Below are 12,673 nucleotides of genomic sequence, written 5' to 3'. Positions count from 1 at the left end.
AAGGCAGGACTAGAAAACTAAAAAACACACAAGCAAATAAGTAACAGGTAACAGGTAACATACGAGTACAAAAAATATGGTGCAACATGAGTACACAAATTCAGGAGAGAGTAAAGGAATGGTTGATGGAAACAGGTGGGACTGGGCACCGAGAAGGTCCCCTGAGAAGGCTGTGGAAGAAGGGGAGCTTGGAATTAGCCCGGGGTAGGGGGTCTGGAGCCCCTGGGAGGGACAGGCCAGGAGCAGAGTACAGATGCTGCACTGGGACAGATGACCAAGGAATGCAGTCAGCCAGGGATGAGGGGAGTCAGAGAAGGGCCTCAAAAGCACAACAAAACCCCTGGATTTGATCAACAATGACAATAGCAGGTGTTTGATGAGTAACTGGTGCTGGTAAAGCTGTTTCTCAAAGTTGAGAGACAGGCAGGACGGTCATTACAACAACCCAGGTTGAGAACAGGGTTTTAGGTTAAGATGAACAGGGACGTGAATGAGGACACACAAGAGACGCAGAAAGCAAGAGTGGGCAGAAGTGGATGCAGAGCTGAACATCCAGTGAGGAGATAGCAGGGGCTGAGAAGAGCGGGGATAGTCTGGGGAAGGCCTGGAGAGGACTGGCCCTTCCTGTCCTGCCCTTCATTATTCCCAGGTGTCAGGCTCCTAGAGACCTAAGTATCAGCCACTGCCCGGGTCTGGCTCTACCAGTTTTATTTTCCACTTTCCTTTTGTCATTCAGGGTCCCAGTTACCCTGTGAGCATGGACATGGTGTGGGCCAGGCGCTCCAGCCGTCTTTATTTCACTCTCCAAATCAGGAGATGGCCTCCGACACCTTGGCAGTGATGGGCATTGTGGACGTCAGCCTAGAGAGGCTGAGGATGTAGGGTCTGTGTTAACAGTTCCCATGTCCAGGGCAAGCAGGCTAGGGCTTTTTCTGCTTTAAAAGGAATTATTCTGGATGTGCTGGTTTTAACCTCACATGCAGTGTTTCTACATACATAACTTTGACATGAATTAACGAGAATGACATTCTCCCTCTTTCAGGAAATTTGAATGGACAGAATTTTTATATCTCCAAAGACCTTCTATCCTTGAGGCAGGTACAGACGCCCCTTCCCTTCTCCCCAAGTGTGTCTTGGGCAGGGCCCCACAAACCACTGCTTCCTGAAAGATTGTGTCCACAGTAGGTTAGTGTCAGGCCAGGCCTTTGCACTGAGAGTGCCTTTTAAGATTTCTAGGTACAGGAGAGACTCTCAAGGGAGGTTTTTGAAGAAATAAGACTGATGCAGGTGTGTAACCTGAATCAATTCTGTTGAAGTGAAGATTTTCTTAAAGTTCAAGAAATAAGTAAATAAAGGCTGGGGCTGTAGCTCAGTTGTAGAGTGTTCAACTGGCACGTGTGAGGCACTGGACTCGAACCTCAGCACCACATAAAAACTAATAAATAAAATAAATGTATTGTGTCCATCTATAACTAGAAGTATTTTTCAAAAAAATATTTAAAAAGAACAGTAAATATGGGCTATAGTTGTGGCTCAGTGGTAGAGTGCTAGCCTAGCATATGTGAGGCATTGGGTTTGACTCTCAGCATTGCATATAAATGAATAAAAAATAAAGATCCATTGACAACTAAAAAACATTTTTTAAAAAGAGAACAGCAAATAAACACTGTTGGTACTGAACAAATATCAAAATTCTCTGTAACTTAAGAAAAAAGTGTTTAAAGATTTTCCACAAATGTGCTTCAATACCATATAATAGACCCAGTATAACAGAGGAAAAAGGAGTTTATGTTTATATTGTTTAAGGATATGGAAATCATGATGTCCTGGAAGCTCTGATCGATTCCAATTAACCAAAGTGAATAAATAAGGAGCCAAAGTTTCTATTTTAGAATACTTTTCTAAGTTCATAATAAGTAGATAAAGAAATCGTTTCTCAATATTAGAGCTAACATCTCTTGGAGACGACATAGGAGTTTAGAATAAGACTATGGAGGTCTAAAAGGACGTGTATGTGTGTGTGTGTGTGTGTGTGTGTGGTGCTGGGGATTGAATCCAGGGCCTTGTGAATGCAAGGCAAGCACTCTACCAAATGAGCTATGGCCCTAGCCCCCAAAAGGACATTTTAAAGAGACACCAATAAGCCAGGCACAATGGTTCATGTCTGCCTGGGCAAGTTAGAAAGACCTTATCTCAAAATAAAAAATTTTAAAAGACTGGTGATTTGGCTCAGGGGTAGAGCACTTGCCCATCATATACAAGACCCTGGGTTCCACACCAGCACTGAACCAAAAAAGGAAAAAAAAAAGATACCATAAGCTTTGTGCTCTATTCATTCATAAGGTCATTTGGATTCCTTCACAAATTCAAAGTGTCTTCAGTACTCCTGGTGAGTTAAGAGTGACCAATAACAGCTTCTCTTTCCCTTCTCCTCTTTCCTTTTGAACTTTACAAAGAGATGCTTGACTGCTTTTGGTGCTGACAAGGCAATTTCAAGATACAGTGTTTCTTTTGTGGCACTCAAGGTAAAAATGTAAGAAGGGAGAATTATGGGAAAGAGAGCTATGATGCAAATAAGACCCTCATAAGTTATGTGTAGTAACAATAGTATTATGTCATTAAGAATTATATTACCATATTGAGTAATAATTTATTTTTGCATAAGTAATGAAGAATAGCAATTATATTTATTTTCTCCCCAAATAATTCTTTTGGCTAAAATAGAATGGCTTAACATACATACACTCACAGATGAGGAACTAGCAAGGTTTTTGAGAAGAGCATGCAGACACACAGTGTTCTAGGGTCAAGAATCAGTAATGCCACTATCTGTTGGGGGTCTGGACCATGGTTAATCTCACTGAACCCCAGTTTCCCCAGATGAAAATTTTGGACAAGTTGATTGCTAATATGCTTTCCTCCCCCTAAAATTCTATGATTTAAGAAATATCTTTTGTAAAAATTTTTTAGGATACATTATCTCTCAGACCAAAGCACAGCCTCTTTCATGAAGGGTTTACACAGACACATGATATAGCTCCCTTAGCAGGCAATTGTGTCTTCTGATTTGATATTCTGATTTGTCTCTTTGATATTCAATTAATGAAGCAGAGTCACTGTATGATCTATTTGCACATATTTTCATGTTTCCAGCCAATTAAAAGAAGACAGACTGTACCCATAATTTGGGCAACTGAGTCTCTCTCTCTGATAGCACTCAGCACTAGATATCCTAGATACCACTTACCTTGAGGCCCCAGGTTTGACTCCCAGCATGTCCCAACTATCTTTACTATTTCGAATTCTGCGAATGGTGTCTGCTTGTTCTTTGGTGAAACTAGTACTGCTATTTGTGGTAGGACGTTTTCCGCCATTTTCACATAAATCAACTATGGACACATAAAAGGTCTGTAAGAAGAAAACATGTGCCAGAGTAGAAGTGATTTGTGAAAATAGGAATTCCTTTCAAGCATCAACTTAACGACTTTTAACATATTCCAATAAGTCACGAATAAAGCAAATATGTACTTTGGAACTTTTCCTCTTCTACTATTTAAATATATGTACTCCTATATCTTAATATAGAAAAAGTATAAGGAATAAAATTAAAATGTCTCATAATCCTACTCTCAGATAACCACACTTTAAGGTTAAAAAGTAATAGAAAGCCTGAAATCCCAGTAACTTGGGAGGCTGAGGCAGTAGGATGACAAGTTTGAGGGCAGCCTTCTCAGAATAAAAAATAATAAAGGGCTGGGGATGTAGCTCAGTGGTAGAGCACCTCTATTCAATTACCAGTACCAAAAATAAAATAAAATAAAAAAAGTAATAGATGAACACTGTTAGAAATATTCAAATTGTACAGTGAGATAACCATTGTTAGCAAATTTTTCTGGAAGAAAACTGCCACATACTCACAAGTATACTGTCACACACTCACATCCATTCTCTATAAATCATTGCATCAAAGAGAACAAACACATTGCTTAGCAGCTGGCATTTTTTCACATAATAACACATCTTGGAATCTTTCTATAGCTACATTTAGAGACTTTTGATCTTTTTACATGACTGTTCAGTATTTTACTGTGTGGTTACACCATAATTTATTTAACCAACCTTCTTCTCATGGGCACATCCTTTGACTACAATAAAAAAATATTTCGGTGAATATTTTTGAGTGTCTACATCTTTGAACACTTATAGAGATGCTGCTTTAGGATAAATTCTTAAAAGCAGAACTGTTGAATAAGAGCACGTGTGCATCTTAATTTTTTGTTTTGACAACTGTTGGCCACAGAGGCTGTAGCCATTCACATTCCCATCACCGTGTATGAGTGCCCATTTCCCCACACCTTCATTTACAGTGGGCATTATTGTAATTTTTGACAATCTGAGATGATGAGAGAGTTTTGGTTTATATCTCTTTCATTATAAGTAAAAGTGAGAATCTTTTCATATGCTATGGCCTTTTCTTCTGCAAACTTAATATTTCTTACCCACTTTTATGATTTTTATGTGAAAACTATTATTTGGGCCTGCTCATGTTTCACGCTCTGTGCACTGTTATTATTATTATTAATAACTTTACTAAAATACATTAATTTAATACAATATAGCTGCTTTTAATTGCCTTATCTCCTTTCCCCTCAGTTTCTTATAAAATTTCTTTCTCTTAGGGCTGGAGTTGTGGCTCAGAGGTAGAGCGCTTGCCTAGCATGCATGAGGCAGTGAATTCGATCCTCAGCACCACATAAAAATAAAGATATGTGTCCACCTATAACTAAAAAATAAATTTTAATAAAATAAAATTTCTTTCTCTTTTTAAAAAATATGTATCTATTTTAGCTGTAAATGGACCTTTATTTTATTCATATGTGGTGCTGAAACTCAAATCCAGGGCCTCACACATGCTGGGCAACTGCTCTACCACTGAGCCACAACCCCAGCCCTAGTTTGTATTTTATTTAGAGACAGGGTCTCACTGAGTTGTTTAGTACCTTGCTTTTGCTGAATCTGGCTTTGAACTCGTGATCCTCCTGCCTCAGTCTCCTGAGCCACTGAGATTACAGGCGTTCGCCGCTGTCCTGGCTTTTAGTCAACTTTTATATTATTCTTTGTTAACAATGTCAATCAGACAAACTAAATTCCTTCCTGACACAAAGCATCTACTAAGAAGATAGGAAATAAAAGAAAATGTTAAACCAGGGCTGGCTCAGCAGTAAAGTGCTCACCTAGCACGTGGGAAGCTCTGGGTTTGATCCTCAGCACCACATAAAAATAAATAAAATAAAGGTATTGTTTCCAACTACAATTAAAAAGTATTTAAAAAAAAAGAAATAAAATATTAAACTGAACCAGCAGGAAAGCACTCTATGTGCATACTTACAAAACAGTGTTCTTATATTCTTATTAGCCCTTTTTATTTTTTGAAGCAGACTAATTTGTCCATTAGTTCTACCCAAGATTTATCTACATGGATAAAAGCCATCTAAAAGAGTTCACAGATGTTTTCTAGTGGTATGCATCAGTAACATTTTCTTCTAGTCTATGAGTTGACCTGAAATATAAATACAGACTTCTGAGGGCACAAGTACTCATTCATAACACTTACAGAAGACAAGCTGTGGTGTGATAAATGGAATACTAGAAGTGAAGTCAAAGCCTGTTTAATTTCATGTGTAAATTCCAACCATGATAGAGTAATAGGTCTTGGACTAGTCCTCCTGTCCAACTACCATCAAACTGGACAAATATATGGGGCAACTATTTGTAGGCCGCAGACAACATCAAGTTTAAGACTACGTCCTGGGAGGTAAGCCCCATGATCACTTGCTTCTCCACCTGCAGGCCATTTTCTGACCATGGTGCCAAGAGCCTGTCTGAGCAGACAGAGTGCCATTGAGAGAAGAAAGGAGACATCAGAGTTTAAGGGCGCTGAAGTGTCTAGAATCTGCAGAGCAGGATATTTGAGAGGAGGAAGATGTGCAGAACTGGGCCCCAGGTCCATGGGGGATCCCCATGTGTTTACAGCAGAGGGTTAGGCTATACGCACACAGGATAAGATCATTTGAGTTACCAGAGAACAGGTAATTTGGAGTTGAGAACAGAACCAATATGCCAGAGGTCCAGTGGTGCTAGGGGAAGATATGTCCAGCCAGCACTTGAGTTTGGCCTTACCAGGGTGAAGAGATTGCTGTGATACCTCATTAACACCCCTGGCATCTAGCTGAGGAGCCACAGAAGGGCTGTGCTTTAGGAGTTAGACTCAGAATAACCAGAAACAAGAAGATCTACAACGGAGACAGAATTTGAAGAGAAGTCTTGTCAAATAAGAAGGACTTGGGAAATGCTTTGGGCTTCCTTTAGATCCTTGCTATTAAAGCAAAAAACGGAAACAAAAAAACCTACATAAGTTCATTGTGATTTTCCAGTAATTGAACTATTTCCTGAAAACAGAATTGACATCCTTGAGGAAGATTTTAAAAAATATCTATATATGAATAGGGTCTCTACAATGTATAGGTTTGGTATTTGTCAAAAAAATTACTATTCATATAAAGAACCAAGAAAATGTGATCAATAGTCAGGAAAAAAGTAGTTAATAGAAACTGAAGCTAAAATGGCTCAAATGTTGACCTTAACAAAAACTTTAAAACAGCTCTTACAAATATCTAAAAGAGGTAAAGGAAAATATATTCAAAAAATTAAAGGAAAATATACTCTTATAAGTAAGCAAATAAGGAATCTCAGCAGAGAATTGGGAACTGTACAGAAGAACTAAATGCAAATTCTAGGATCAAAACATACAGAGTTGAAAAATTCACTCAGTGTGTTTAACAGCTGATTGTCAATGAACTTTAAATCAACAAAGACTATACGTAATCTAAAAAATGGGGGAATATAGAGGAAAAGTAAATACAGCCCCAGGGACTGTGGGACAAAATCAAATGGCCTGATACACATGTAACCAGAGCATAAGAAGGAGAATGAAATGAAAAATATATTTGAGGAAGTAATGGTGAAAACAAAAATAAACAAAAAATTTCCCAAACCTGATGAAAAACACCTACTTACCCATCTCAGAAACTCAACAGCCCCAAATAAGATTAGTATGAAGAGAAATTCACTTCAGCACTTTATAGTCCAACTGCTGAAAATTGCAGAGGAACTCTTGAAAGCAGCCAGAGGGGAAGAGGCAGAATGTGTAGAGAGGAATAAGAGTAAGAATGAATGTTTACATCTCATGGGGACAACAGAGGCCAGAAGAGAATGAACCAACATCTTTAAAGTGCTGGAAAAATTTTAATGTGTGGAAATGCTAATTACCATGATGTGACCACTACACATTGTATATGTGTATCAAATTATCACACCATGCTCTATGGTAATGTACAACTACATAATAATAAAAAATAGAATAAAAAAGAAATGTAATCTATAAGTCATTACTTATATGCCTTAGACAAGTCACTTTACTATCCTACCCTTAGATTTTCTCATATACGAAATGAAAATAATATCTGTCATGCATTATTTTTATATGTCTCAAATGAGATGAAATATGTAAATGTCTCTAGATTGTAAAATACCATTTAAGTTGTAAGTATCATTATTGCACACATAGGGACAGACTCACATAACTGTATATACTGAAAAGAATAGAAAGCAAGGCAAACCAACATCAACCTGATCCTGAAATAGAAGCCACTGACGCCCAATTCAGCCTGTCAGCCAAAGATCAAACCTGTCTTCTAGGAGGAGAGGTGACATCTTGTGAGAAAGAAATTCAGCATAAAAGATTAAATATAATCCCACTCAATAATTAAGAAAAACTCTTTACAGTACTAACTACTCTATTTAAAATCCTAAAAATACCAGCTATAGTCATAAGAAGAAAAATACATTATTCATATCATCATGTAATTAAGAGTTGATTTATAACTTCTTGTTCTAAATAGCCTCCTTCCCTTGAAGTGATTCAAGATTAGTAGGTTTGAAGAAGTGACCATTGATTCAGGTTGCTATGTGAGCTCATCCTTCTAGTGTCTGCTTGATTGGTGAAGCCTTATTTATTTATTTTTAATATTTTTTTTCAGTTGTAATTGGACACAATACCTTTATTTTACTTACTTTTATGTGGTGTTGAGGATCGAGCCCAGTGCCTTGCCCGTGTTAGGCAAGCGCGGTACTGCTGAGCCACAACCCCAGCCCGTGAGGCCTTATTTTTAAGTGTGACTGGTTGGATTCTATAATGATAGTCTTCTTTATTTGCACCCCTATGGACTACAATATTAGATTATATTAGGTGTGGCAAGGCAGTTTTGCCACAGTAACACTTCCATTGATTCTGTATACAAATATAACAATTTTATTAAACTTGGGTAGTTTTAAAGAAAATTGTTTTCTTACTTAACCCATTATGTCCCATTGTCCTACACATAGGACAACTATAAAAATTTAAATTAAGCAATTGTATAGGTGTCCTAAATTTTTTTTTATTGGTTTTTATGGGTGTCCTATATATAGGACAATGGGATATAATGGGTTGAGTGGTACAATAACTTATTGATTACATTTAATGAACATCAGAATTACCTGGAGAGCTCTTTTAAAATATAGATTCTTGATTCCATCACAACAGTAAGCTTCCAGTAGGCATGAGCCCAGAAATCTATATTTTGGAGAATTTCCCCAGGTAGTTTTTTTTAATCGATTTTATTTTTTTAAATACACAACTATGGAATATATTACAATTCTTATTCCACATATAGAACACAATTTTTCATATCTTAGTATATAAAGTATGTTCATGCCAATTCATGTCTTTATACATGTACTTTTTTTTGCATTACAATTCTTATTACACATATATACCACAATTTTTCCTATCTCTGTTTATATATAAAGTAGGTTGATACCCAATTCGTGTCTTCATACATGAACTTTGGATAATGATGTCCATCACATTCCACCATCCTTGCTAATCCCCAGGTAGTTTTGATGCTCCCCCAAGTCTGAGCTATTACCGACTGCAGACAGATCACTCATGAGCTCCCGCTCTCTCCACCTTTAGAGAAAGACCTTATTCTAATGAGAAATTCCTATTGTTTTCTGTATCTCCTAATTTCCACTAAAAGGCAGCATGGCTGGCCTTCATGCTAACCCTAAAATAACCAAGAGCTTGGTTACCTGGAACATCTCACTGATCCCTTCTCCAGTCTGTGCTGAGGTTTCAAAGTATAGGAACCCTTTGCTTTCCGCCCAGAGACGCCCTTCACTTTCATCTACGCAGCGGTGCTTGGTGCAGTCGATCTGAAATAGAAAAAGTTGGGGGCGGAGAGAAGATTCCAACATTGTCCATTAGAATACACTCAGTGGGGTCTTTGTCAATCCTTTACTAAGGCAAAAACTATTTTTAATGAGCCCCAGCACAAGTATATAAAATTATCAGGACAAAAAGAGCAAAACAAATAAAGAACAAACATCCTGCCTGTCGGCCAGTCTTCGGGCTCCCACTTCCCCCGTGGGAAGGCTGCTGCTGCCCACCTCTGTGGAAAACGCTTCAATTATCTGCCATTTCCCAGGGCCCAAGCTTGCCTTCCACAGCCACATGTCACTAGTGAATGTCCCTCCTCCCATCAGGGCAGAGTGTGATTATTATGGAGGTCCACCTCTCCCGCTGTCACCAACATCCTTCCCCAAGTAGGACACCAAGGGAAAAAATGGATAAAATTCCTGATATCCCAGGTTTGGGGTTTTTGTTGTGATTTGTTTTTAGATGAGGACATGTGTTTTGAAAGGTTGCCTATTCCTATACTTGAGAATAAAGAAATTTCTTTCTCTTTTTTTAATGAACACGATACCTTTCTTTCTTTATTTTATGTGATGCTAAGGATCGAACTCAGTGCCTCACACATGCAAAGCAAGCGCTCTACCACAACCCCAGCCCAAGACATTTCTTTTTGTTAGTTCCCCCAAACTCTCGGATCTGCACTCTTCCCTAGAAAGGTGAGCATACCAGTTCCAAAGCAGTTACCTTGTTGGCACACACTACAAATACAATATTGTCCATGTTCCCGTGAGGCCCGAGTTCCTGCTTCATCTCTGCCAGCCATGCATCCAGGGCATCAAAGGAGTCTTTCTGCCCCACGTCATAGACCAGCATCACACCCTGCGTGTCCTTGTAAAACTCATTGCGGACCTTGGGTGGAAGAACAGATGCACAGGATGTAGGTTTTGTGATTTTATAAGAATGTATTTCATATTCATTAACTAGGTAAAGTGTGTTCTTCTATGTAGTCATGGCATTTGCTGTCGTTCCTCAGGATTTACTTGTTCTTAGAGGACTTTTTATAAAATCAAAGTAACTTAACTTTTAAAAATCTATTACCATACAAGGACTTAGAGCAGAAGGAAGTGTCTTCCTGCCCACCCTTCCCACCTCCAGTTCCACTCCCCAGAAGTAATCACTTTTTAATTGTTAGTAGACCTTAAAAAGAACACCAATTATATGAAATTCTTGGGAGGAGGAGTGAACAACTAAAAAGAACCTAAAGCATAAATGACACAAATATCAGCCACGGGTTCATCATTTTATATATATCACATCCCAAAGATGGCTCTCCCCAGTGCTAGGTACAGCTTCCCTGACTCTTGGGATCTATATACCAACTTTTGAATTTCAAGATCAGAGCCTCAGTGTAATAATAAGGGCAAAACCACAGGCTCTGGAGGCAGATAGATCTGGGTTCACACTTACTTACTAGTTGTGTGATCTTGGGCAAGTCACTTAACCTCTCTGCCTCTCAGTTTCCTCATCTGTAAAATGGGGATAATACTCTTACTACACAGGGTTATTATGAGGATTAAATGAGATAATGAAGACAGAGTACTTAACAGGGGTGCCTGGAAAACAATGGGTATCTTCACCTTCTTCCTTTCTTCCCTGTATTCATTATTGAATTTTTAAAAATATTTTTTAGTTGTCAATGGACTTTTATTTTATTTATTTATATGCAGTGCTAAGAATTGAACCTAGGGCCTCACACATGCTAGGCAAGTGCTCTACCACTGAGCCCCAGCCCTAGCTCATCATTTTTGGATTTTTCTGTGGTGTTTCATTAGAAATGGCAACTTGCTTCTGGGGCATAGCTACAACTCTAGGAAGAAGAGGCATGAAATACAGGGCACACTAACAGAGCAGAAGCAATAAGAGGCTAGGTGAGCAAGGAGGGGGTTCAGGCTAAAATTCCAGGAAGACCCTTGTAAGAGGCCATAGTTAAACATTCTTTTCACAAAATCCCAATATGTACCCAGACCCACACTGGATGTGTAGTAAGAAATAAGGTATCTTACACACATCAGGTACAACTGTCCATACATAGATAGATACCTGGATCAGGAATATAGGGTCTATAAATCTATAGAACCTAAGAAGCTATCCTCTGAAGTGAAGACCAGTGTTTATTCTCCTGTCACTTCCTTTCTATTCAAAACAAAAAGAATTTGAAATGACAAGCAATGAGCAACAGTCTTCTCCCCTCAGCAGGGTGGTCCTGAGCCCTTCTGCAGCACCCAATGATGACTCTTCCTTCTTTCTAAAAGCTCTTGCTGCCTTGGCCTTCATGTACGATGTTCTCCAGGTTCTTAAACTCTTTCACCAATTCATCTCCTCCCCATTGGCCCCACTTCAGCTCATCACCAAGCCCTTCCAAATCCCATCCTGGGCCCTCTTCCTTTCTCTCTCAATCCTTCCTTCTAAGCAATATCAAATGCTTGTACAGGTTCAACCGTGAGAATCTGTAAGATGAGCCTTCTCAAATTGGCTTTCAGACCTGCATTTCTAATTAGTACAAGACTCTTCTAGTTGAACGTCCTGTTGGAATCTCCAATTCAATATGTATAACAGGGACAACTTATTTCTTCATCTCATTCCTTCTTAAGCTTTTCCTTCTCTTGGACATCAGTGATGAGTCCCACATCATTCTTTCAGTCATTTGAGTTGAAAGTTTGGTGTCAACCGTTGGTGCTTTCTTTTCTCTTTGTTCAGCAGATTTGGATAATGCAGTAAAAGCCACCTGTGCCATGTTTATTCTCCTGTCACTTCCTTTCCATTCTTGCTTCCAACATTCTCTCTTGACGGCACTACTCTAAGAGTCTTCTAAGTCATTTTCCTAGCAATATAGTATATTGCATGTATACCTTTATAAGCCCAGGCTCAAAATTTATTTGGTATTTCCCCATTGCTACCAATTCTCTGAAGTTCAAATTCATTTAAATGAAGTTAAAAATTTCTGGTCAATTCTCCCCCAACCTTCTCAGTCTTATCCTCTTACCTTCCCTTGACAGTCACACTAGATGATCTAATTCTACCCTAGGCCTTGTGAACTCTATCAGGAACCAGATACCTCTGTGTCTTTAATCTTTCAAAGTCTCGTTATAATGCCATATCTTGCACACCAGCCACCCCCTGCCCTCCTGAACAGAGGTACTCTCTATGTCCCCTGGAATACCACAGCCATTTGTACTTCTAACAGTGAATCATTCACTTCCTGCCATTTTCACAGATGGTAGTTCATCTAGCTGTCTTCCCCACTACACTGCAGCAACTGGAAGGCTTGTATCTTGATGTGTCCATCCTTGGGTCACCCACAGGGCCTAGTAGATATGA

The 12,673-nt window shown here is 38.8% G+C and overlaps 1 protein-coding gene across 5 annotated transcripts in view; it reads right to left on the bottom strand.

Moving 5' to 3' along the window:
• Positions 1–12,673, bottom strand: part of DNAJC27 (DnaJ heat shock protein family (Hsp40) member C27) — a 50,247-nt gene that overhangs the window by 18,389 nt on the left and 19,185 nt on the right. For 2 of the 5 annotated variants that reach the window (XM_081264112.1, XM_081264113.1), the window contains exons 4-5: positions 10,040–10,204; positions 9,193–9,315 (exon numbers count right to left, since the gene is read on the bottom strand). In XM_081264112.1, coding sequence (XP_081120238.1) covers positions 9,193–9,315; positions 10,040–10,204 — 288 coding nt within the window. Of the gene's footprint in view, positions 1–3,247; positions 3,409–7,909; positions 9,071–9,192; positions 9,316–10,039; positions 10,205–12,673 lie in introns of those variants that run through there. The other 3 variants (XM_081264111.1, XM_081264110.1, XM_081264114.1) reach the window with 3 other exon arrangements.

This window comes from Spermophilus citellus (assembly GCF_964194105.1).
Source record: "Spermophilus citellus genome assembly, chromosome: 13".
NCBI classification, from domain to species: domain Eukaryota; kingdom Metazoa; phylum Chordata; class Mammalia; order Rodentia; family Sciuridae; genus Spermophilus; species Spermophilus citellus.
The sequence above is the reverse complement of the archived record's forward strand: the minus strand, read 5'-3'. Positions and strand labels throughout refer to the sequence as shown.